This window comes from Acartia tonsa, chromosome 12 (genome assembly GCF_053477335.1).
Source record: "Acartia tonsa isolate MP-2025a chromosome 12, ASM5347733v1, whole genome shotgun sequence".
Classification (NCBI taxonomy): Eukaryota; Metazoa; Arthropoda; class Copepoda; order Calanoida; family Acartiidae; genus Acartia; species Acartia tonsa.
The window spans coordinates 12,356,185-12,383,881 of NC_137271.1; the positions used below are offsets into that span (position 1 = coordinate 12,356,185).

A 27,697-nucleotide genomic window follows, 5' to 3' on the forward strand; every position below is an offset into this window, starting at 1 on the left:
ATGTCCTTGTACTTTTAAAACTTGGGTATGATATCGGTCTACTGTACACTGACCTACTTTAAGAGCAGCTATATCAAAAAACTCCATTTAAAACAAACATAATCTTACCTGCACAATAACTTGATTTCCTTTGTGTAATTTACATTTCATACTTCCCAGATAGTCCAGAATGTATCTAAAAAATCTAAAGTTCGAAAATAAAAAGATACAAGCACGCACTGAAGACACACACAGTACACACATACATTCTACTACATTCACATACAGGCCACTTAAAAAATGTGACACATAGAAAATCTGTTTGGAGACCACTGATTTGGAGTTCCCATGGGCCATACAAATAAGAAGAAAGCATTTTTAAATAGATGTAATAAGTAAAATGCCATTTTAGATTATTATTAAACGACATAAGAAATGATAATAGTAATTAATCGCATCGTATTATAGACAGCTTTCCGCGGATGCTAAAATTAAAAATTTTAAGATTAAAAACAGTCTTGTTAGCCCCAAGTGAAAGAAGGCCCAGGATAAGAAAACTGGTATTGATTTTATAATTTTTTATGCTATACATGAGTTTTAAGAAAGGCTGAGAACTAGTTCTAATCCAACGGCTAATAATCGGTTTCGGATCCATGCAGGAATAATAATTACCTTTCTTTCCGTTCCTCAGCAGCTGCCGGGTCAAAATCATTGTAGTCCACATCAACTACGTGGGCCTCGGGAAATACTCCTTGCTCTCCTGTTCGCAGGTTTATACCTGGATATAATGAGAAATTAAATAGATAGAAACATCCAGTAGCGTGCACAGTGATTCACCTGGGGTGAGCGAAACCAATAGGGAAGAAAAAAGAGAAAAGCAGGCCTTCCTAATTTTCAAATTTTAGGGATGGTGTAATAATGTAGGTTAGGAATAGATAGATAGATTTACAATTTGACTGATCCTATAATCTATTTTAGAAATTGCATCTTAGTAAGTTTGGTTAACTATAATTGATTTTCTACTTAAAGTTTAAAGATTAGATTTTAAAAGTTTTCTGCCAGGACTAGTTTATGGGGGTAATGATTCATTTAAACTTTATTTTTGGCAAGAGAGACACATATAAGTAGTAATAATTTAAACGTGTTGTAATAGGGAAAATCTCAAATATTTGAGGATAGACAAACATACAAAGTTAGTTATAGAGCTAATGTTATAAAGAAAGTGGCCATTCAAAAAAATGACAGAAAATCCCACAACATTAATAAAAAATTCGGGTATAGTTCCTTTCGTGACAATGCTTCTTAAGAGGCGTTTTGTCTTATTTTCACATTAGTTTTTATAGGTTATTTTAGGTTAAGTTGGGTTAGGTAATTGCCCTGCAGGGTTAGAGCCCCCCCCCCCGCATTGCATTGGTTAGAATAGGGGAAAAGAGTTACTGTGAAAAAAAGACGAAAAGCCACTTAAGAGGCGTTGCCAACAAAGAGACTATACCCAAAAATCCTAGAATAGCATCAAGAAAATCGTATTCTCCATTGTCTTATCAATTAAGATTCTTGTAAACTAATAGTTTTCAAACTACTAAGCAAAACGACAGCTGAAAATTTCGTATAGGTTCCGTGATTTTTTTCGAATTGATTTTGTTGTTGATATAATCTGGCAAAATTAGCAACTTGCTTCTCTGTCACTTGTTTTAAATTACCTTCACACCAAAGGTCTTCAGCTTCTTTTTGAACATAAATAGGATCTCCAATCTCAATACACAGTTCATCATGGTGACGCGGAATAAACCTGAAAATACAATACTGTATCAAATGCTTTGGAAAAGTCTAAAAAGTAAAAAAACAAAAAAACAATATTTTTTTTTTTTTTTTTTTTTTTTTTTTTTTTTTTTTTTTTTTCCCCTAACAATATTACAATATCCTTCCCCAACAATATTACTTTGTTAATTTCCTAAGTATGAAGCTTAGCCTTATTAATAATTAAATTTTACAGATATACTGTAGGATTGTGGTATCCGCCGAGGATAAATGGCAGACACCGGAGTTCAATTAGATTACGGCAGTGTGACAGACGTGGACACCTTACTATGGAGAAGCTACGCTTCTCTAGCATTCACTATATAATAATCAACATCTAATTCAGTTGTCACTTTATTGAAGGTTTAAAGGATACTAAAGCTATATACAACAAACAATAATTACATGGATAGGAATAAATAATCATAACATAAAAGCATTATAATACATATACAGTGGTCAGTTTGGGCAATAATGATCCCCCATCCCTGAAAAGGGTGGGGGAGAATTAAGAATACAGTTAACCATAATAAACATGACAGATTCAATCATTAATTTCAAGCATAGGGAGGGGGTCGTCAGACCCCTTCCCCAGGACTCGGGGGAGGGCCATTGACCCTCCACCGAACCCCAGATCAGGGGTGCCATAGGCATGGCTCACGGTTGCCGAATACCACAACTCTCCCCTCGGAAGGCTGGGAGAGGGTTTCCCTACCAGACTTCCAACAGTGGTTGAGGCCTTCGGTCCGCTCCTTAAGGCTAAGATATATACAAACGATAATGATTCAATGGAATCCTAGTGGTGAGTGTTTTCTCAGGGTTGATGGGCTCCCAATGTGGGATAGAAGGCAGAGGCTGGCTTGGGTTGGACACGTTGGTCAGCGCCAGCCGGTGTCAGGTTGGCTGGTGGCACAGGTGTTGCTGGAACGGTCAGCAGTGGGGCCTGCTGGTTGTTGTTGGCAACGGCTGGGGCGCTGGCTGCCAGGTTGATCGTCTGGGCAGCGGCCTGTCCTCCTGAGGGACCGCGGGGTCTGCCAGAGTGCGGTCCTGGCCTACCTGGGCGGTCATGCCCGCTATCAGCCGATTGCATAGACACCATCTCCTCGGCTGCTTCCCTGCCAATGGGAATGGCATCCCAGTCTACTGAAAAGTCCCGGGACTTGGCATGGGTGAGCCTGGCTCTAGCCATAGCTTTCCTATACAAAGTTGGATGGTACAGGAACACTTGTGACATCGCATTCAGGGCTGCTCGGACGCCTCCTTGTGCTGCGGCCAGAGAAATGATGGTTAGGTCCCCCAGCAGTTTGAGGATCAACAACAGCAAGCACAGTATGGCTGCGCCATCTCCCCACTCGTGGATAGCTTGCCTAAATCCAGCCCAGACATCCAGGGCGGCCTCTCCTTCCTCCGCCAGTCGGTCAATGTTGTAGGACACTATCCCATGGTCTCCTGTGGCTGAACAGCTGCCTTGCTGAACGCAGGAGCCATAGGATAGGCTGGTCAGCATGGCGCTCTTGTATGCTGGGAACGCCAGCAGTTGTGGCCAGTCGTTCAACTCAGCCTGCGAATACAAGCCCCCTGAACTGAAGTCATCTAAGGGCTCTGTCAACAATTGCTTAGGCGTATCCAGCGGGGGTGGCCTCTTCTTAGGAGCGGGGGTTAGCTCTATCCAGCCTTCCTCCGCGTGCACAGTCAGGGGGTAGGTGGAGGAACAGGGAATCTTGGTGGCGTGTTCACTATATACCCGTGTCACAGCGTCTACAAATCCTGTGGGTTCTACTGGCACTTTGTCCCAACACTCCTTGTGTTCGCGGACAACGTATTTATGGCGTTGGCAGGTCAGCTGCAGCAGGATGTCTCCCCTCAGTACTGAGAACGTGCTCCCCTGGACACGCACCGGGTGGGCCGGGTCTAGTTGCTGGAGCTTCCAGCAGTTGGCCGCTACTTCTTCTGCTGCTGTGCTTTTCATGCGCGTTTCCAGGGTAAACCCAATATAACCTGCATGTATTTGGGCTTGTAGGGGGACGTCAACATCCCTGGCCGACACTCTGGGCAGCGCAGCCGCGGCTGGGTCAGCTGCCACGAACAACGCTGGATGGTTGGTGGCATGGGCCTCGAAGTCGCAGTTCACAATCGAGGTGGGGTTGGTCATGTTGATGAAAAACTGGGCCTGATGGTCAACCAGGTATGCATCCATCACTAGGCTGGGCTGGAGGCTGCGGATCAGCCTCAAGGGGCAATCTCTCCCCAGGTGGTCCCACACGTAGGTTGCTTCCCCAGTGATGCAGGACAGCTCAGAATGGGGACACTCCAGGGTCAGGTGGTCAGATTGGGACTCCACCCGTCCATCCTCTACCACGTAGGTCTCTTCCTTGACCAGCAGCCGTCGCTCCTGGAGCACTAATTCATTGCGGTACAGCTGGCCCTCGAAGTGGACGTCCTCCCCTTCACAACCCACCCCCTCGGGGCTGTTGACGAGGGCGCCCACCATGTCGATGGTGAAGAACAGGGGATGGTTCAGCTGGAACGTCAGTGGCTGGGTCTTGCCTGGCAGCGTGTAGACTCGGTTCCTGGCCAGGTCTCAGCACGCTTCTGGGTCTATCTTGGTTGGCCTCATGAGGGTGGGGACCGAGGTCACCTTGAGGTGACCCCATACCCCACACCTGAATGTCCACTGGGACACGGTGAGCTGGCAACTGTACCCGGTTGTTTCCCTCACCTTGACTTGCTGCAGGACGTGCACTTCATGGCCCAGGGGCACCTCCTGGTGTAGGGGCTCCGTGTTACACATCTTTTCTTTATTGTAGGATGTGACATGGGTGGGGTTGGCACAGTCCCATCCCACCAGGACGTAGCTGGTTGTAGGCCACACGGCTGCCAGCAGGAGGCCCCACAGGACCATCCACCAATGGGAGAGGCTTCCAGGCAACCATCTACCTCGCACACGCGGCTGGGGATCTTCAGCTCTGGTCACGGCTGCTTCTTGTGGCTGGACACGGCTGGGCTGCTCCTGGCTAGATACAAGTTTCCATTGAGCGTTATCTTTGTGCGGCCGGGGCACCCCGATACCCTCCCCAATGACAGACTGGCAAGCGACTGGCACTTGCCTGGGTGTCGGCTCCACTAGCCCCAAGTGCTCCCTTCCCTTGTCCAAGGCATGCCCAGTGGCATGGGGCTGAAGTGCATGTGGCACAGGCTCGCCCTTACTCACTTCCTTCCCCTGCCCTAGGAACTCAGGTGCATGTGGCACAGGCAAGTCCTTATTTTCCCAAATTTCAATCTCCCCAGCCTCTGGTGCAGGGGGCACAGGCAAGGCTGGGGTTTTACGATGGCTTGGATACAACACATTTAACAAATTCAACTTATCCTGGTGTTGAGCAGCTGGGTTCCTTCGGCTGGCAGGGGGCTCTGGATGGCATGTAGCTGGGCTCTCCCTGCAGGCTGGTTGCGCTGGCTGACTGGGGGTGACGGGTGTCACCCCTTCCTCTGGGGTTGCTGGCTCGTTCCAGGACTCAGGTCTCTCGGTGGCGGCGACGGTTGTCGCCCCAGACATCAGGTTGGAGGCTGGCTCGTTCCAGGATCCAGGTATCTCGGTGGCGGCGACGGTTGTCGCCCCAGGCACCAGGTGGGAGGCTGGCTCGTTCCAGGATCCAGGTATCTCGGTGGCGGCGACGGTTGTTGCCCCAGGCACCAGGCGGGAGGCGCTGGATAGCACCCCCCCGTCATCCCAGGTGGCGACGCCGGGTGGCGTCCCATACATCGATGCTTAGGCGCTGGCTAGCGCCTCTTGCCTCTCTCGTTCAGCGGCCGCCAGGGCCTCCCCGTACACCGTCTCAGGGACGCTGGGTAGCGCCCCTCCACTCTTGCTGGGTAGGCTCAGTCGGGCAGGTTCCATCATGTTGAGGCTAAAAGGCTGGGGCCTCAGAATCTCTGGCTCGGCTATGTTGTTGGATTGTATCAGCTCTGGCCCCAGGTGGTTGAGACTGAAGCCTAGGCCAACCCGGTTGGGTTCAGCCGCGCCGCCCAGTACGTTGATCCTAGCGGGGACAGTCCCAAACTGCGGCATCCCATCGGCTCAGTCCGCAGCTTTGGGGGCGGCTGCTTGCTGCTGTGGTGCTGGGGGCGCGCTCCCTTCCATGTGGGCCACTCTGCTGGGCTTCCCTGGAGGGGCACCCTTATCGGCGGTGCGCCTGCGGCTGGCTACCTGGGCCCAGTCAGCTCTACAATCGGCCGCCGTGTGACCGTCATAGTGGCAACGCTCACACTTGGCAGAACGGTCACGGCGTGGCTGGGTGCGTCTCTCCTCTAGGCTAACTTCCACAGGCGTTGGGCAGTCTTGAGCTCGGTGGCCTCTCCCCTGGCAGCGGAAGCAGCGGCCTGGAACCTTGTCATCTGGAGCGACCTTCCCCATCTGGTGGAGACCCGGAGCCAAGGCGCCAATCTCCATTGGCTCCGACTCATCATACTGGGGCAACTGGATGCTGGCAGATCCAGTCAGCCCGTCGGTAGAGTCCACTAGGCACACACCTTCCTTCAGTTGCTTGGTGATCATGGTGACGGTAAACATGGCCTTACGAGTGTACTCAGGTACACTCGTAATTTCATGTCCCATCATGATGCGTTTTACATTGGCGTTACGAATTCCACGATTTAATTCGTCCACCAACAACTCAAGATCCTCATGGCTGTAGGCGTCCCGATACAGGGCACATTTAGTGGATATGTACGCCTGTATCGGTTCTGTCGAGTGTTGCTTGTAATCCCTAAACGCTTGTTTAAGCGTTTGGGATTCAAAAGCAGGACGAAATAGCATTTCACACTCAGCCTTGACCTGCTCGTAGGTCAAGGCTTGGCCTGCCTCGCCAAACAGATGGGACGCCATTTCCGCCGCTTGCCCTACCAGTGACAGTAGGAGGGCGTTGCGGCGGTTGAGGGAATCATGAGGTGGCACGCGGTAAGCCGCCCATGACATCTCGAGTCTGCGGATATGTGACGACCAGGATTGCTTGGGCGGCCCTCTATACTCCGGCAGATTGCTCAGCATCAGCTTGCGGTACTCGGCTGGGGCCGGCTGAGGGTCATCCTGGAGCCATCCTGGGGCTTGCTCACCTCCTGGAGCTTGCGGCTGGTCCATCGGGTCAACGGTTCAACGGCGGGACACAAAGTTATACAGTACTAAAAATGAATGGTTTGTCACTTGAGGCTTCCTAGCCTAACAGCCAACACTGTTTGTATCACTAGGTTGGTAGTTTAGTTACAAATGTATAACTTAGCTGTACTTTGTCACTAGTTGGGTTCTGAGGTTGTAGAATAGGTAGATGTTGAGGGTCTGAACTGCTGTCAGGAACTGATTGGGTTTTCCTTTATCACACTAGAGCTAGAAGGAGGGAAGCTTGTAATTCTTTATTTGCTAAAAATACCCCTGTTGGATGCTATGGAGTAGCTCCGCTCCAGTGTGTGTGTGTGTGCGTGAAATCTCCTGTCCTTGCAACGCGCGTACGCACCGTCAGATCCGCGCACACGGGGAAAACGCGCACTTTCCCTCAACTCGCTCTCTCATTGGTCCGCTTTGTCCGTTGAATTTATGATATTTCCGCACTCTGTTGCGCTACCCGTGAATGGCGCTCTGTGTGCCCGGTCGCTAGCCCCACACTACAGACGGACTTAGTCTAGTGTGGGTAGGAAGGGGGAAGCGCGTGAGGGGACGGGGGTAACTCCGTCCGTTCCCCCTGTGAGGGAGGGGGGGTAACTGTGTGCTGGTGTAATAGTGCCTTGTCTTCTTAATCCTAGGCTTATCTATTATATCACCCTGATTGTATTTGCCTTCAATGGAGAGGGGCTCCTCCCTTTCCTCTGGAATAAGGGGTGTATTGTTGTTGTGCTGGAGGTTTGAGGTGATTTGATTGTGTATCAGGGTCTTTATTATATTACATCTAGCTTCTATTTTTGTCCTTATCACAATTGCATAACAGATTTGTTTACTAACCCTGTTCTATTTTTAGCTGTTATCACAATACACAATAAATCCAAGCCTGTTCTATTTTTAGTTTTATCACAACACAACAATTTGTTTGCCAAGCTTTGCTCATAAATCTATTGTTTAGCCATCACACCAGGGTGGTAATCCCTGCAAATGTGATATAATATCTGTTTTCTAGATGGGCGGCTGCGTTGTAGCCTCTCAGGATACTTGGAGTTGACGTAGTTTTCTCTGTTTTGGTGCACTACATTCGTATGTTGGCTCGCAGCTCGCAGCTATGTGGCATGTTTCAGCCTATCGGCGGCAGGGAATGTCCCATCCTGCTAGCGCCGCTGATCCAAATCCGGCTGATGGCGGCAGGGAATGTCCCGTCCTGCTAGCGCCACTGGTTCGGATCCTGCTATCTCTTGCAGTAAAGTTGGCCTATTTTCAGCCGTTTACACTTATTTGGCTTGTTTCAGCCGGTCCGCAGGCCTGTTTCAGCCCTTTGAGCGCTCAATTCTCCGTTAGATGTCGGCGCTTCTCGCGGTTCTTCGTCAGGTTTCGCTGTCTCGCTTCCACAACTGCCGGATGCAGAGTTAGACTTTGCTGTCCAGGGTGGGTAATTCAGGTTGCTTGTGTCAGTTTTGCCAGTTTCACTGCTGGGAGTACCTTGGCCTCAGATGCGCGTCTGCTCTACACTTGTGGTTTGCCGTAATCTCACACAGCTGTCACCAAAAGTTGTGGTATCCGCCGAGGATAAATGGCAGACACCGGAGTTCAATTAGATTACGGCAGTGTGACAGACGTGGACACCTTACTATGGAGAAGCTACGCTTCTCTAGCATTCACTATATAATAATCAACATCTAATTCAGTTGTCACTTTATTGAAGGTTTAAAGGATACTAAAGCTATATACAACAAACAATAATTACATGGATAGGAATAAATAATCATAACATAAAAGCATTATAATACATATACAGTGGTCAGTTTGGGCAATAATGATCCCCCATCCCTGAAAAGGGTGGGGGAGAATTAAGAATACAGTTAACCATAATAAACATGACAGATTCAATCATTAATTTCAAGCATAGGGAGGGGGTCGTCAGACCCCTTCCCCAGGACTCGGGGGAGGGCCATTGACCCTCCACCGAACCCCAGATCAGGGGTGCCATAGGCATGGCTCACGGTTGCCGAATACCACAGGATAACTAGTAAAATCTCAATACACAGCTATCATGGAATAATAAACCTGTAAATATTTACAGTATCAAAGGCTTTCTGAAAGTCGATAAAGTAAAACAAATAATTCTTATCAATTTCTTTAAATATGAAGCTTATTAATTAGGAAATATTGTAGATAATTTGTTAAATCTCAAGAACAGCATATCATGAAGGAATAAAGATGTAAATAGTTCTTTATCAAATGCTCTGTAAAAATCGAAAAATTTAAATATTTTAACTACTGTTTGAAATGCTTTTTAATAGTATAAAGCTTATTAAATATGAAATAAATAGATACAATTTCATGTAAAACTTTTAAACTCACAATTATGGCATAAAGATGGATTAAACCTTATAATATTTGTTGTATTAAGTAGTTTACAAAGATTATTTTTTTATTACTGGATGTAAATCAACTAAATCTCAATATTTTGACAAAGCAATTATATACTCTAAATAAAAATAGAAATAAATATATATAGAAATATTTTCTGTATTGTTGGCCATGAAAGATACAGGCCCAAGCAAACTTAAAAATAGCTTGCTAATATGTTTTTTTGTACTTTTAAATAAATAATAAACACATTTTATGTCAGTACTGAACTGGATGAAACTCCGCGTAAATTTAGCTGGAAAAATTTTAAAGAAAGTCTACAATGTTAACGAGTATGAAGGAAATGAAAACAGTGTTATATTAGATTTAAACAAATTTTCCTTCTTTCTTGAAAAAGTGACGTCACTATTATTCTTGAAATATTCTTAATGGTAAAGCTTATCTATAATAAACAGTTGTTCTACAATCCGTTAGTTTGTTCGTCACAAAAGTTTTTGTCGGGATCTGTTTATAATGACTACTAAAAAAGATAGACATATATATAAAGACTTCCTTAAAATGATGTTAACCCCCCTCAAACATTGAAATCACTTATTTTACCCTCCTCGAAAAAAAATACATTAGATTACCTATTAAAAACTTTGAAACCCACCTTTTTCCCCCTAAAAATAAAAAGCTTAAACTTCCATTCATCTGCTATCAGCTGTGGCGTTACTTAAAGATTGATCAAAGGTGAAATCAATTCTTTATTCTATATATAACTACCTTTTGTACTTTCCTGTCCTTCGCTTCTTACAAATATTGTCATTCTTGTTAATTTCAAACTAAAGAATTCTTTTACAAAGAAAAAATATCTAATTTTTTCTGAAGAATTTTGAAATGAGCATCTGAAAATTTGAACATGAATATTTTATACTATTCATATTTTGAAACATATGAAATATTATCTTTTATTCATATATTATTAGCTGTTTATCTAATATTTATGAAATGTTGTTTTATGAGTTTTATTCATCTATGGCTATTAATATTGATTAATCCATCTTAATATTATCTTAATTATTTATCTATTTTTTTGTTATTATTATAACCAATTTAATATTCTATTAATTTCGTTAAATATATTAATTTATCAATCTATCTATTTATATTTATATAATGACCATAAATATAAAGGAATATTTCATTTAAAGCTATTATCCTTAAAATCTACATATACATCTCTTTAGCTCTAATATCTATATATAAAAATATTATCTATTTATATGACTCTTTAGGTCTTTTTCATCTTTTTTATGTCTCTATAGCTCTATCTTTCTTAATTTCTCTTTAGTACTGTATATATCTATCTAATTATCCCTCTATCTACCTGTGAAGGCCTCTATGTGTGGGATCAAGAAGCTCTATTCTGTTATTAGATTGTTGTCCAAGGGTCTGCGAGATTGGTGACAGTAAATTCAAGCCTAAAAACATTCTAATTATACCAAAATTTCAAAATCTAATATTAATGTCATTTTAAACCTTCCAACTAAATGTTTTATAGCAATATGAATAATTTTAACTGTAAAATTACAAAATTACTGTAATGAAGTAAAATTTCATAATTCTTAAAATCAAGAAAATTATAAAAACAAATCTTTTGATAGTTAATTATAAATTATGAAATTTACCAGTGCTTTACCACAAATTACCTTTAGAGCACTAACCTCCCTGTCATTATTTATAAAATTAATTGAAAATACGGGGGATTGGGGTATTTTTTTAATGTGCCTAACCCATGTGAGAGAACTTTACCCTGTGGGTCCCAGTGGGTGCTCTAACCCTGCAGGGCTACACAGTACCTAATAAAACATAACTTAACCTAATTTAAAGTAATGTAAAAACAAACAAAAATCTACCCAACCTTTTATTTCTAATATTATTTCAAATAATGAGGGGGGCAGTGGTTTAATACAAAAACGCGAATTCACCCAATGGAAATAAGAAATGACATACTAAATTCAAAATTTTTTATATCTAATAAAAGGAAAAAAATTTGTAACTAAAAACTGGAGAAAAAAACCACCTGACAATATAAAATTTGCAACTAATGATACAAAGAATAAATAATATTGACAATTGTTGCAAAAAAATTGCTGATGCTTGCAAAATTGTATCTAATATAATTCTACATATAAAACTATCAATCCATACAATTTATTTTGATGTATCTATCCAACTAATTTAAGATCAAGTTTTCCTTATACATCTTTTTATATATAATAAAATTGTTTTTGCTTGCCAAAATTCAATCTATCTATCTTTCTATCTACAGAAAATTGTTTTGCATTTGCCAAAATTGTTCAATCTTGATTCTTAATATGCATTTGTGCAAAAAAAATTACAAAGTATATGAACATGCAAAAAATTACCAAAATAAATCACCTTTTGTCTATCTTTCTATATAAACCTGGCCACTCCTCTGGACTATGAGAGGTAAAGTTACCACTGTCAATATCTCCTCCTCCACACCCTATATATCTATCTATCTATACCTGGCCACTCCTCAGGACTATGAGAGGTAGAGTTACCACTATCAATATCTCCATCTCCACACCCTATCTATCTATCTATACCTGGTTACTCCTCAGGACTATGAGAGGTAGAGTTACCACTGTCAATATCTCCACCTCCTTACCCTATCTATCTATCTATACCTGGCCACTCCTCAGGACTATGAGAGGTAGAGTTACCACTGTCAATATCTCCACCTCCACACCCTATCTATCTATCTATACCTGGCCACTCCTCTGGACTATGAGAGGTAGAGTTACCACTGTCAATATCTCCACCTCCGCACCCCTCTTCCTCCTTCTCAACTAAACAGTTTTATATTCACTACATGTTTGACAAAAATTTTAATTGTGATTTACTTTAAAATATTACATCATATTATAAATGATTATCACTAGCGGCTACGCCCCTAGCATCAAGGTGATCTGCAGTTGAAGAGGCAAAAGAGTTGGAAAAAAAGTTTAAACGATCACTTCAATCTAAAAAATAGCCTAAAACATTCACAGGGCCTATGTGAAAGATACTTAAGATAATAAACCCAATCAGTTCAGTAGTTACTAATTAAGCTTCAGACAAAAAAAAACTCTTTCTAATATATATAATAGGATATCCAAGTTTTAAGATTCAATTAAGACAGATTTGAAGTTTTAGTGTAGATTCACTGCTAAAAAGAACTTACTGTTTACAATATGTAGTAGAAGGGAAGGTGGAAGGGTATGAGTATCTTGACTATCTGCCAGATTTGATAGAATATCCCTAAACATTATATTTCATTACTTAATTATCTATTTCTATTTCTAGATTCATTATAATTTTCAGTCTTTGCATCCTTTTTGTTTATCTATCTATATGTTTCTACTATTATCTCCATCCATAAATAAAAAATAATTTAATTCTGTAAATATATTTTTTTTTAATATAACATGAAAGTCCCAGAATTTGTCCATTCAACTCTAGATTTGCATGATATTAAATTTCATTTTAATTACTTTAAACAAACAATTTGGAAGAAATTAAAAATAAGTTTTTTTTTATAAAATTATAAAATAAGGAAAATGATTTTAAAATTGTCTATGTCGTTTTTTCACTTGATTGTTTATCTAGTAAAAAAAAGGTTTTAAGGGAAGCATTTTTAGAGATACAAGTAATTTTGTTTATAAAAAAGATAACGTTTATTATTTTCTTATGAGAACTTTAAATGAACACCTTTAAAAACTATTATTACTTATGACTGACTTTATGTTCTATTTTGCATCATGATTAATTGTAATTGTTTTTTCTTCTATAAACTTACATAAACGTTGTCATATGTATAATAATTGAATTTGAAATATACATACATATAAGTAATAAACATTCTATATATTAAGTCTATTGGTAAACCCTTAAAAACAGAAGTAATGGATTTTATTTTACACAAGAAGATTCTTTTCAGATAGCACTATACATAGTTTCAGGCATAAATGTATACATTATTAAGAGAAAATTCAGTTCATAAATATCCAAACTCAATTGTCCAGTAGCATTTAAATGTGATGAACATTGTATCGACGTAGAAAGCAAGTAAAATAACTTTCATAACAGGTAGTAAATATTTTTTTCAGAAATGTTTCATTTCTGTATATATCTTGTATTTCTTATTCTATGACTTTGTATATATTTTAATACTAAAATAAATATGTTTCTGTTTTATAATAGAATATATAATTTTTTACTTTTTTTTTCTAAACTTATTCCTTTCTTTGTGATTATTTTACAATCAGTATAAGATAATGTACCATTTTCCCAGTTTTTTTTTCATTTCCTGAACCCATATTGCTTATCAAATTAATAATTAAAAAGAAGCTTTTAGAAACTTGTTTTCTTTATCTTTGTTTATAATATTTTTGGATTTTATATCAAATCGAATACTAGCGAAGATTAAAATCATTTTAATATTAAAAACTAAAAAAAATCTTTGGGTGGGGATGGTTTAGGGGCTAGTTCTCTTAGGGGGGATGTGTTGCACTAACCCAAAATAGTTACAAACCTTCCATGAACCTATAATAAAATTCATTTTCAAAGATCCTTATTAATAGGTTCGGCGGTTATCAAGATTCTTCAGTACACAAAGACAGACTAGGTCAGACAAACAATTTGTTATTTTCATGTAAGGGTTAATTGGTTGGTACAAGTTAGCAAACTTCTCTGCTAATAATGTGTATCTTTAGGAGGGTTAATTTTGTATATCACAATTGGGGTAACATCCATTATCGTATCCCAACTTGACACCTTTACAAATTTTTTAAAGGGTTCACAACAAATTTGTAAGAAAATTGGTAATTTTATTTTTCTCCTTTAACCATTAGAATTTGTGTTCTATTACTGAAAACATCTCCTATATATTTTCTTTCATTAATTTAGCAAATATGTATTTGCAAAAATATTTAGCAAAATATCTTTACAAGCAAAACTACTCCATTTGTAATAGTTATTTATTGCATCGCATTATAGACAGCTTTCCACGGATATTAAAATGAAAAGTTATAATGCAGAAACTACCTCCTTTATTTTATTTTTCGTAATAATTTAAGAACCAATTGAAAGCAAATTTTAAACACTTAATCTACTCCCCCCCCCTCCCCCCAACAGCCATATTATTTTTATTGTTTTAACTCTATCTTTTAAAAAAAAAACATTTTATGAAAGCGGAACCTAGTAATAGTGTCTAACTTTTTATCTTTGTGACGTAACAAAAATCGAAGGATGAGAGGGGAGGTGGGAAAGGAAACCCCAAAAATAGAGATGGATTTTTGTTACGTCACAAAGATAAAAAGTTAGACACTATTACTAGGTTCCTCTTTAGTTAAGAAGAAGAATCCGTACAAATAGATTTTAAAATACTTTGTGGGATGTTGAGGTCTACTTCTTCGCCCATTTACCAATCCCTGCCCCCTGAACATGATGAATGTATATCCGCAAAACTAATAAAAAAGTATTATTTGTTTGTGTGTCATATATGTTTAGAGTAAAATCAATTACAAGGTGTTTATACAATATCTATAATAACCTGAATCATGTGAAAATATGAGATTTAGTTTTTATAAAAGCTTTAAAACAGCTATTTACTCTCAAAAAGTTGGCACATTTGTGAAATCCATGGCTTCATTACATTTTTTTCTTTAATTATAAACTCTCCTTAAAAAAAGTAGAAATTTGTCATTTTTATCCTTTCACAAAACCTTTATTTTAATCATTAACAATTTAACAGTGTATCTTCTCACAGGCCCTGGGAAGGTTTATAACTATTTTGGGGTAGTGTACCACCGCCCTACAACGATAAATCGAACCTAGAAATATTTGTAAAACAAAATAGAAAATGATAGGAGCTAACTTTACCCCTCCCCCTCCCTTAATATCCGATAAGTAACCAAGAAAGGAAATTTAGTTCAAAAATCTCATTTTTTTTTGTTTTTACAGGAACACCACATCCGAGTGAATTAGGGATTTGATTATATCTCCTTTGAGAGGCAACACAACAAAATATTTCTAAATAAATTATTTAGTTTGGTATTTTTTTTTATCTAGCTCAGTAAATGAAAATGAGTACTTCGTGAGTAAAGTAAAATATTATTTAGTATGGCTTCAAAACCGATAAATATCAGCTAGATTAAAAGCGGTTCTCAGCCATACTAAAAAAAATCATGAATAACATTGCATTATAGACAATTTTTCACAAATAAATAAATAAAAATCATAAAAATAATATGCCAGTTTTGTTACCCCGGGCCTTCGGTCACTCGGAACTAACAAAACTGGTTTTAATAATTTTAAATTTTAATATGCACGGAAAGGTATCTATATTATTAATTTTTTGACATTTTATACGCGAGATGTTGGGTTTCAGCATCTTACCCTTTCCCTAATAAAAAGCTTGTACGTCTTTGTAACTAAGTTTAGATGATAATTAGGCGTAACTATCTAAAAGATAACAAGGATGACAACATTCATAAACGCGAAGCACTGAAAAGGTAGGACAAACGGACATTAACACTTGTATAGTGTCATAATATATAGTGTCATAATATAAATGTACAAGAGTCGAAGCAAAATTGTAAGTAAATTTGTTGAAAAACTAAAAGATGATGTTTATGGAATTACTTACATTTTTAGGACTTGATTATAGAGTTGTTTCGCTAATAACATTATACTTTGTTTCCAAGGAATTAACATACCAAAAAACAGATCAATCGGATGATTAGATCACATAAAAAAATTGCTGTTAAAAAGTAAAAACAATCAACATGTTTAAAATGGACGTACGGACATTCAAGTAATGATTATAGAGTTGCTTCGCTTTCTAAATCGTACCTAACTACTAAAGGAATCCCCATGCAAAGTTTGAAATCGATAGGACAATTCTAACATGCCTAAATTAACAAAAAAAAGCTATTTATCTGTGACGGACGGACGTACGGACCGACCCTAATTATAGAAAAGCTTCGCTTTAAAAATTATGTATTTTGTTATTGTTCATGACAGAAACAATAAGAATTGTAATTTATTACATGTGTATACATGTTTATATATCTACAAAACTATTTATCAATCTACTGCAATTATTCGTTAAGGCGTCTGTTTATTGGGCAAAGCAGCCATCTCCCACAATTACTAATGGCCAAACATATCAGCCGTAGGTACCATGTTTTACGTCTCTATTTGTCTTTTTATCAATCTATCTACATATCTATCTACCTATCTATCTATTTATCTATCTATCTATCTTGCTTTCTTTATATCTATCTGTTTATCTCTCTATGTATCTATCTATTTGTCTGTCTGTCTGACTGTATGTCTGTCTGTCTATCTATCTATCTATCTGTCTATCTATCTATATATAGATATATATATATACTAGTGGCTATGCCCCTAGAGGCCTCTAGTGGCATTTAAATGTTTTATTTTTTATTTTAAATATCTAATTTGAAAAATAGTAAAAATAGTTTGTCTATGTTACAATCAGCTGTTAAATTCATGTCTCTACACAGCGCCACTACGCTAGCGACACTATGCTGCGGAAATATTAATTTTTTTTCTCGATTTCATTGTGATTTCTCTTGGGAGGGTGGTGGTACCCTCCCCCAAAATAGTTATAAACCTTCCCGGGACCTATGAGAAGCTACCCTATTAAGGAGAACCTGATCGGTTTAACGGTTAGCGGAATCCTTCGGTACAAACACACAGACACACAAACACACAGACAAACAGACATCCTGTTACTTTCGTAAAAGGATATAGATATCTGTCTGTTAATCTATCTTTCTATCTATCTATCTACCAGTCTATTTATATACCCATCTATCTACCTATCTATCTACCTTGTTATTCTGTTGATAGTTTGTGTAGATTGTCTGAATGGATTATTACTGCTTGATCTTGTTTCTAAACATATAATTTAGATAAATTATACAAACTCATAGTGTCCAAACTTTTCTACCAGTGATTTTGATGTAATGAAGTGGCAATTTATTGTTTTTTTTTTATTGTTAAAGGAGACGGCATCTTCAACCCCTTCCTTCATCCCTCAAATGGAAAATCGGTAATAAAAAATGTGCTTCCCTACTCCACAATCAAATTTATATCAAAAGTGTATTTTTTCCATCAACTTTTATTACATGTTAGCACAGTGTTTGCTTAAATAGGGATAACTGACTTACTAATTTGACTGCATATAGAGAATAATTGAATTTGTTCATGTCTATACATTTGGTAATTCTCGGGGATCTACAGGGATAAAACAGTGGACGATAAATTCAAAATACATCATCAAATTGATAACACATCCTTTCAGATGATAAAAGTACCAAAAGTTTTTGAGCTAACAAACAAGATAACGTAGTTATAAAACCTTGGGAACAGGTGTAATTTATAGTCCAATGTTCCTTCCCTGCCTGGGTAATTATATTTTATAATGCAGCTTAGCATTTATACTTCTTATGTCTAAATAACTATCTATCTATCTATCTGTGTATTACCCATATTGTCAGGATCAAAAATAATAGTATTCTTCCAACTAGGGGTAGCAAATTATATATCTGTCTATCTATCTCTGGTTCTATCTATCTACTATATATGCATCTATCTACTATCTATCTATCTATTTTTCTGTATTACCCATATTATCAGGATCAAGTATAGTAGTATTCTCCCAACTAGAGGTAGTGGCAGTTGTATATCTATCTATCTATCTCTGGTTCTATCTATCTAACAAACTAACTCTCTCTCTATATGTATTAACCATATTATCAGTTGCTAGTTGCTTTCTTCCAACTAGGGGTAGTGGCAGTTGTATATCTATCTATCTATCTCTAGTTCTATCTATTTAACAAACTAACTCTCTCTCTATATGTATTACCCATATTGTGAGGATCAAGAATAATACTATTCTTCCAACTAGGGATAGCAATTGTTGTCCATCTATCTATCTAAATCTATCTATCTATCTAAATTACTATCTATCTAACTATCTACATTACTCATATTAACAGGATCAAGAATTGTAGTATTCTACCAACTAGAGGTAGTGGCAATTATATATCTGTCTATCTATCTCTGGTTCTATCTATCTACTATATATACATCTATCTATCTATTATCTATCTATCTATCTATCTGTATTACCGGCCCATATTATCAGGATCAAGTATAGTAGTATTCTCCCAACTAGGGGTAGTGGCAGTTGTATATCTATCTATCTAAATCTATCTATCTATCTAAATTACTACCTATCTAACTATCTGTATTACCCATATTATCAGGATCAAGTATAGTAGTATTCTCCCAACTTGGAGTGGCGGCAGTCAACTCGTCAAATAGGCTAGCAGCGTTTACTCCTTCCAGAGCTGAAAACAAATTGTTTTTCATGAAACATTATGCCTTTTAAAATGAAAAAAAAGATTTCTGTACTTTTGTCTAGAGACATGGAACATTTGGGACACATTACAAACTTTCCCGATTTTGTATTACTTTTGAGGAACATGATTCCAGTTACGTCATATTTTTCTTTCCCGAAAAAGGGAAGGGGGGAAGAAAATCTCTTCAAAAGAGATGGGGAAAACCCCTTTTCTCCCATCTCTTTTTTCTTCCCCCTTCCCTTTTTTTCTTTCCCCCTTCCCTTTTTCGGGAAAGAAAATTTGACGTAACTGGAATCATGTTCCTCAAAAGTAATACAAAATCGGGAAAGTTTGTAATGTGTCAACATTTGGAAATTTTTCTTTCACCAAAACTAATATGAAAATTTTACGAATAATGGCAAAGATGGGCAAAAAATTTTACAGACAGACATACATACATCCTAACACTTTGTCAGATAACAACCTAGATAGAATAAAATATTAGATAAAATTGTATTTTTCGTATTTCATAACTGCCTTCTATCTTAATGCAATATGCAAAGTAATTCATAGGCAATACAATTGTAATAGCAAGTTTTTTCCCCACAAATTTGGATATTCTAATTGTATAGATTTACTGCACAATTAAATTAAATTTCCCTTAAAATGACTTTCCTAAATTGGCATAATGCCTTCATTTCAAGTTTAACATGAAAAATCGAAATAAAATCGAGTAGCTAAATTTTTTTAGTTTACAAATAACCCCGAAAACCAATCAACAAATTACGCTTTTCAAGTTTAGCTTATCATATATAATAGAAAAAAAAGAATTTTTAATGTAAAAAATTAAATTTTATGCTATAAAACTAACAGAAAATTGAATTTAATTACATCTTTGAACATATGTAAAATCAAACTTGAACAATATAATGAGCAAGGAATGAAAAAAGTATGTTTTATTTAATTAATCCTTATATAAGCTAAAGATACATCTCCTTTTCAATTATTATACTTTTAATGTAAATCTTGATAAAAACAAAGTCAAATAAGTTACTTTTAAACATCACAAAATTGTTTATGTTAATGAAATTTTCACGTGATCTTAAAATTTAGAAAATTGTGGTATTCTATACCTGTATGATATAAGATCTACCTAATTAATGAATGCTGAGAATGTTTATAAAATACCTGTGTGGAACAAAAAAAACAACAATTAGCAAAAGTAATTACTTTTTCTTATAACAACAACATGCATGGGCAAGTATTCCAAAATTAAAGATTAAATAAAAGCTCCATGAGGTTTGTCTATTTTTCTGTATCTCGAGAACTAAACGCTTTCTCCTCACAGGTAAGCTTATTAAAAGTTCTGGAAAGTTTCCTAATAATTTTTGGAAAATTTAACTCCACTCAATTGCATACACATTTCTAAGCCTCATATTGTAAACAGTATTTTTTTTAAATTATGTCTAAAGCATTGGTGCTAAAAAGGGTTTATTTACATAATAAACAAATCAAACTTTTAATGCCAAAAATTTTAATTCAACTTTTAGAAGCAGTTTTAGTGGTTATTTGCCCTATGGAAAAAATATACATTTATACCCTATTATACATTTGTTTTTCAGCAAAAATGTTTCTATTAACTGGCAAAATAAAAGTTTATCCTATGTTCATTTGTTGTAATGGTGCTCTATTTTTATTAGAAACAAAGTTACTTTGTTTAATACTTACTTATTTGTATCTAGAAACTTTTTAAATAAAGCTAATATTGTTTGAAATATCTTGACTAATAAACAGGCGCAACTTATTACTATTAAGTCATCCAGACAAAAGTCGCGCGATTAAATGACTGCTTGGCACTAAATTTTTCTGAATATTCAGATTTAGTAAGGGGAAGGCTTGACATTTAAATCAATATTAAAAACGCAACTACTTTATAACTAGAGTATGTCTGTAGGTATGTCCGTCTGTCTGTATGTCACAACGTAATCAGTTTACATTTCTTAATTACCTAATTTACCATTTATTTATTTCTATATTTGTTTCATTTTACTTTTTTTAGATTACAGTTTCATGTTCTTTTTTTTATCAAAATTATTGTTAACAGTGTTAGCTATTGCTTAGCTACTTTTAGATATAATTGTCATTGTTTATTCATTATTAACGACAAAGAAAAGCATTATTCAAAACTTTGTGAAATATATCATGGTTGACATGGTACTATCTGGTACAAATCTCAACTCTGCCTTTTCATTCAAAACTTTTAATGCACAAAAAAGTAGCATAATACAGAATTTAGCAAGTGGAGCAACAATAAACCAAAAGTTGCAAGAAATAAAAGTAGAGAAAGTGTCGTGGCTATTACCGTGTACAACCTAAATTATCATGCACAGTCGAGACTCCCAAACAAAGGTTTTACAATTAAAGTCTTGTCTACAATAGTTTGGATGCCAGCGCCTTGGGACCTATTAAGAAGGTCTAGCTTTAAAAAGTATTTTGCTTAGACAATAAAATTATACAAAAAAAAGAAGAGATTATATAAAAACATTTCTGAAAGATCGAATCATGAATAATACAACCTTACAAAAACCTAAAAATGAAGTGATGAACTTTTCATGCTCTTTTTGCAAAGAAAAATTGTGCAACAAAAAAAGTTTGTAAAGAATATGCAGTTATAACCTGAATACTTGATTACTTTGTGTCTGGGGGATTAATATTTTGAAGGGAAAGGCTTTAAAATGAAAATTTAAGAAGTTGAAGGGATATATAAATTCAATGTAATTGATAACGTGAGTTATCTTGTCCTATTTGATTAGATTTTCTGATTTATTTTAGCCCACATATACACCTATAATTATCTCTGGTCTAACCCAATAATTCTCCTTTTCAGAAACTCTGATAATTTAATTATTAGTAAAGTATTCACAGGGTGTAAAGGAAAATAATAATAATTTACAACCCTTTTTTCTCTCTCGAATATATCTTTGATATGTAATTGTATTCACAAGAATAATGGTAAAATTATCTATATCTTGGATTGTCCTATACCGGTTTTCATGGACAAGCTGAGGTTAGGTTTACCAAATTAATAGATAGTAAATATAACCAATATTCTGAACCAATATTTTATAATTAAGTGCACGATTACTCGACCAAACGTCATACAAACAAAAAAACCTACAGTATGACCCTCAAAAAAGTATTTTTTAGGGTGTACAGCCCTTATTTCTTTATGTATCATAAAAAGTAGCATATGTCCGTGTTCTCTGTACATTTCCACACAATCATATATAAAATTTTTAATTTTACCTCCATTAACACCGGAGATTTTTAGAGCTAAAGTTTTGAAAAAGTGACTGAGCAAAAAGTAACTTTAAACTTGAAACGGCTTTTTAGCAAAATTAAGGTAGAAATCCTTTTATTTTTGTTACTAGCAGAAACTTTTTACAAAAATGAAATTATAAATTTAGGTTTTAAGTTAAAAGACTTTTTTTATACATATTTTTTGAGTCTTTTTAGTTTAATGATATTTTGAAAAACATACTTATTAGGCAAAATTGTTTTAGATTGAAAAACCAAATAAATCTTTATGAATTTAGCAGGAAAATTGTTTTTGTTTCATAATCCTAACTTTAATAAAAAAAGGTATAAAGGAAATAAAATTACAACAATAAGATTTTTTAGTCTAAAAAGCTTAATTAACACCCTATTAAGGGATTAAGTAGTCAGAAAAGTGGGCGGAGCAACTGTCATAATTAGTCATAATTAATCCTTTTCAAAAATAAGGGTATAAAATTTGCAAATAATCAATTCATTTAGTAGTATTTTTTGTCATTAAAAAATGATATTTCTTGTTGAAAAAAAAAAGAAATAATTAGTTAACTTGTTTTTCTTTGTATATCATTCTTCAGTTACCAGAAAGACATAATATAACCATCCAAAAATTATAAGAAACCAAACAAAATTTTTTTTTCAGTCACTTTTTCAAAACTTTAGCTCTAAAAATCTACGGTTTTAATGGAGGTAAAATTAAAATTTTTATATATGCCTGTGTGAAAATGTACAGAGAACACAGACATATGCTACTTTTTATGATACACTAAGAAATAAGGTCTGTACACCCTAAAAAATACTTTTTTGAGGGTCATACTGTAGATTGCACGATCTTTTCTGGAAGTCCTTAATGTGTTTGGTAATGAGTTGTGCCTTCTAGTGCCAAATACCCCTAATTTATCAATATCGCCCTTCTGATAAAACAGTAGTATAAATAAATTTAACGTCTTCAGCTGGTTGTGGTAATTTGTCGAAATTAGAATTTATCCCATACCCGACAAAGAGAGGATGCGTTTTTGTTACACCTTATTCGCTGGTAGATAGATGCTAACCTTTTTCATATTATATGATTATGGATAGCTTCAATAAATTTTCAAACTTTTCACGAATAATTCTGTTACAATTCAGACAGAATAACGGTAATTTTGGTTGATCATAAAATGTATATCGATCTTAAAACCGACAAACTGATAATTCTATTATTATTATCCTTTTGATTCATTTAATGTTTCTAAAAGCAAAGAATTTCCATTCCTGTGCATGCAAGGTGTAGAAAAAGGGCAATGCACTGACAAACCAAACTTTACAATCAGGAAGAAGAAAAAATCGTTTTGCAATCTAAAAGTTTTCCTAATTTGCGAAAAAAAGGAAGGGAGTTAAGGAAAGGTCATTTAAAGCTTTTCATCTGAATATTTTTATTTAGGCAGGTATTGTTCATTAATCACTAATTATGACATTTGCGCAATATTTCTCATTAAATTCTAAGAAAATAATATTTTTAAATTTGTAAAAATGAGTCAATAAACAAGAAATTGAAAGATATCTTACAGACAAACACAACAATAAATACACAAGGATGACAACGTGCATAAGTAGCGAAGCGAATTCATGGGACAAACAGACAAAGTAAGTTATAGTTCTAACGACGTAGAAAAAAATGTAGATTAGATGCGCATATGTCATAGGAATCTTCACTACAAATTCCATATGTTTATCTTTGAAAACAGCCGAGAAAATTGCATTTCCCTCCATATTTACGGACTGACTGACATAGTAAACTGTAGAATAGCTTCGCTACGGAAAAATACTTACGTTTCTTATCCTTCGGTATGTCTGGAAGTTTTCTACGTCTGCGTGGCTTCGAACCCGGGTACCCGTCCTCTGAACCAGGACTGTAGTATCTTGAGTCTGGCGGAGACGGTCGGGGCGGACTGTTTGTGTACGGCGGGGAGGGGCGGGGTGGACTGTTTGTGAATGGAGGGGAGGGCCGAGGCGGGCTACATGTGTAAACATCTGAGTTGATAAAAGAACCTTAAGTAAGTTTATGTCCTAAGATTAGTTTGGATAAGAAAACATCAAAGGTGCTTAACTTTAAATAGCTGGATGTTCAAACTGGTTCAAAGTGTCATGTGTGACGTCATAAAAATCCATCTCTTTTTTTTTGGGGGGGGGGTTCCCACTTCTCCTCTCATCCTTTCGTTTTCGACGTATTTTTTTGACGTCACACATGACACTTTAGGCTTTCTCATTTAGAAAACTCCCCAACTGGTTAAAGTTTAACGGTCTACGACGAATGCCAAGCCATAGTTTTCATAAAAAAGCATTACATAAAAAAGCCCTACAGACTCCAATTAAACTAATAGTAATTATTAAAACTATGAATTACAAAAAGTTTTTAAAATCTAACGTCTTAAATCTAAGATATTCCAAAAAGGCTAATTCAGATAAATTTTTGAGAACATTATTCTTCAAAAATATTTCAACCATCAGTTAAAAGAAACGTGTGCAAATTAGTTCCTGAAAAATAATGTTATTTAAGTTCTTTTCCTGAAGAGGAAGGCCTTGGCGGACTAACAGTATAGACATCCGCAGTCGGCGGCTTATGTGGATCAAAACACATTACGTCAGGGCTATAAAATCTGTTATTCTGAAGAAAAAAAGAAATATTATTTTAGAAAAAATTTTTTTTGTACAATAATTGGTTTGATTCGTAAACATATCAGAAGAGAAAAGCATATTTCCCCCTAAATGTAGCTGTCAGACTGACATCTTAAATTATAGAGTAGCTTCGCTTCTAAAAATCAGAATATAATGTAAGCGAATTAGTTTTGCTTGTATAAGAAAAAAGAGAGAAATTTGATTTTCTGAAAATCAAAATATCTCGAATATGTAGAATTCTAGTTTTATACAAGATAAAGATTTATTGAAAAAAAACATTTATACAACTGGATTTATGTATCATATCAGGGAGAGGACTTGGAGTTTAGATTGATACAGTATATAGAATAAACATTTCTTCCCCCCCATATCTTACAGCTAAATGGAAGAGTTAAGGGGAAGATTAATTCATTGTCAATTGTTCTAGTTCATTATTTCCAGCATAAACTAGATATTTGTAAAAAAATAAGTAAATATAAAATAATGTTTTAGATGATTTGCTTTAGTTTACATACCTAGCATAATATAAAATTGAGTTTAAATCATAAGACTGTGTTTTGGGTAATATTAAAAAAATTTCTATCGTTACTAAAATATTAAAATTCATTTTCTTATATAACTGTATAACTTGGAGATATAGTTAAACAAGCTATTAAAAGGAATTAGTTTTAATAAATTTAATAGAACTTTGCATCATATATTTGTTCAAAAAATTTTTAACTCACAAGTATCTTTAGTATCTACAAGTATAAAACGCTTCGCGGCATTTTAGCCTTTGGTCACAAATAGGTTTCATTTGTTTAAATTAATTAAATAACATAGTCGAGCTCTTTGACTGATTGATTTAAAAGCAGACGACCTTTTCTTTTAAAAACCTAACTCTGTGGATGTTGAAATGCTTACTTGATAATCAGGAAGGTTGGCCAGTGATTTCGGAGGCGATGTTCTTTTAGGTCTTGTGTGGGGATTGTCAACAAGAAAGGTGCGTGGTCTGTCATAAGCAAATTTTTATACAAATGACATATTATATTAATGGATTAGTATTACCTGGATCTTACACTGGATATTCATGTTTTCTGATAAAGTGAAACTCACAGTTGGCTAAAACAAACGATATCCCCCATCCTCCCAGTCCTACGGAATGAATGAAGTGACCAATAAACGAGTTCTATGTTAGCACACTAAATTGACGACAATTTTTCCTTTGTCATAAAATCCAAGTATATTCTGTATCCATCATCATACTAGATTTGAAGTTATCATGAACACAGTAATAGTGTCTGACTGATTATGATGTAACAAAAAAAATAGCCAATGAGAGGCCACTATAAATTTTACCATTGGTCAATAACGGCCTCTCATTGGCTAATTTTTTTTGTTACGTCATAATCAGTCAGACACTATTACTGTGTTCGTTATCATCTACCTACATATCTATTAGGACGATCGTCACTGTAACCAGTAATTTTAATCTTCATAAAGGGGAATTTTATTTATTATAATTGGATTGGATGTATACTTCAATATTTTGTCCATAAAAGACCAGGACCCTAACTGTAATAGACAAAATTTAAAATCATGCAAATAAATTTTCATCATTTGTATAAACCTGTCTAGATGTGAAATTCTGTTATCAAAAGGATTATCCAGTGGAGATTTTTTTCTTAATTGTTGAGAAGGTCTGTCCAGGGGAGATTTTATTTTGGCTGACTGTCCTATCACAAAGGTTTCGGTTGACACTAAAATAACATTTCTAAGCTATACTTTTAGTAACTTAAATTAAATATCGTTAAATATAGTTCTTTAAACTAAAAAATCGAATCTAGTAATATTCAAATATATCACAATATCCCTAAGTTTTAAAACAGCAATAAAAAAAAAATTGAGGAAAATGGCTCTTTGGATTTTATTGTTATAATGGAAGCTTCATATATGTCCAGTAATTGTCTAATTTAACTTTTTTGGCTCCAACCCTTCTACAGCTGAGCAGCTATTTGCAGCTATTTATACCTGGCCTATCAAAAGTTGGAGTATAATGTCCCATAAGGTTTCTCTGATGAGGTTGGGGAGATGGGGGGTCCAAGTCAAGATTATTGGGCGTTGTTTGGCGGTTACTCTCCTCCATATAGCTCTCCCACATTGATCTAAAGAACAAATATCATTATTTCATTGAAATTGTTTAAAAAATAAAAAGATAGAAAATACTTTAGAATTTGGTCTTTAGTTTTTAACTAGACCATTGAAATAAAAGAATAATAAGTATATGCCAAAACCCCGTGGACCTTGTGCTGACTTTCAATTGGGTCTTTGAATATCAGCCAATAGCGTCGGAAATATTAACAGCCAAGTCGATGCAAAAAAAAAAAAAAAGCAATTTGCTTGTAGACGTCTGGGTTATAACTATTACAATTATTACTAGACCCAAAAATGTTCAACAGAAGATATTATTCCTTTATGACATTCTGATGACATTAATAAAAACAATATAAGGGTTCGGCCGGATACTTTTTTGGCTGGATACCGGATATCCGGCTGATTTCAAATGCCGGATATCCGGTAACCGGCCGGATATCCGGCGTTGGCCGGATATCTGGCAAAAATCCGGTTATCCGGCCAAATTACCGGATATCCGGCCGGATAACCGGCCAAATTACCAGATATTAAAGTAGTAAAAAAAAATTTCTTCAGAAATCTTATATAAATTTACATAAAGTTAAACTTATTCAGAAAAAATGTTCTTCTAGCTTCAATAATAAGAAAATTATAGCCATTTAAGATTTTAAAAAGCAGAGATTTTTGGTGTAAAGTATAAAAAATTATAGAGCCGGATATCCGGCCGGATAGTTTCAATATCTGGTATCCGGCCGGATATTGAAAATGGCCGGATATCCGGCCACACCGGATATCCGGCCCAACCCTACTTCTTGATACTTTTAAAATTCCACGAAGGCGGCCAAAATAATGCTTAAGTATCCGATGAAGCAAT

General features: G+C 36.1%; 1 protein-coding gene across 3 annotated transcripts in view; it reads right to left on the reverse strand.

Moving 5' to 3' along the window:
* Aplip1 (JNK-interacting protein Aplip1) overlaps positions 1-27,697 on the reverse strand; it is an 80,214-nt gene that overhangs the window by 17,737 nt on the left and 34,780 nt on the right. For 2 of the 3 annotated variants that reach the window (XM_080180316.1, XM_080180314.1), the window contains 13 exons: positions 26,722-26,855; positions 26,321-26,450; positions 25,615-25,702; positions 24,601-24,700; positions 23,866-24,066; positions 18,637-18,732; positions 17,209-17,272; positions 12,531-12,607; positions 12,076-12,156; positions 10,668-10,761; positions 1,680-1,768; positions 652-757; positions 109-175 (listed from right to left, as the gene is read on the reverse strand). In XM_080180316.1, coding sequence (XP_080036442.1) covers positions 109-175; positions 652-757; positions 1,680-1,768; positions 10,668-10,761; positions 12,076-12,156; positions 12,531-12,607; positions 17,209-17,272; positions 18,637-18,732; positions 23,866-24,066; positions 24,601-24,700; positions 25,615-25,702; positions 26,321-26,450; positions 26,722-26,855 — 1,327 coding nt within the window. The remainder of the gene's footprint in view (positions 1-108; positions 176-651; positions 758-1,679; positions 1,769-10,667; positions 10,762-12,075; positions 12,157-12,530; positions 12,608-17,208; positions 17,273-18,636; positions 18,733-23,865; positions 24,067-24,600; positions 24,701-25,614; positions 25,703-26,320; positions 26,451-26,721; positions 26,856-27,697) is intronic. The other variant, XM_080180315.1, reaches the window with a different exon arrangement.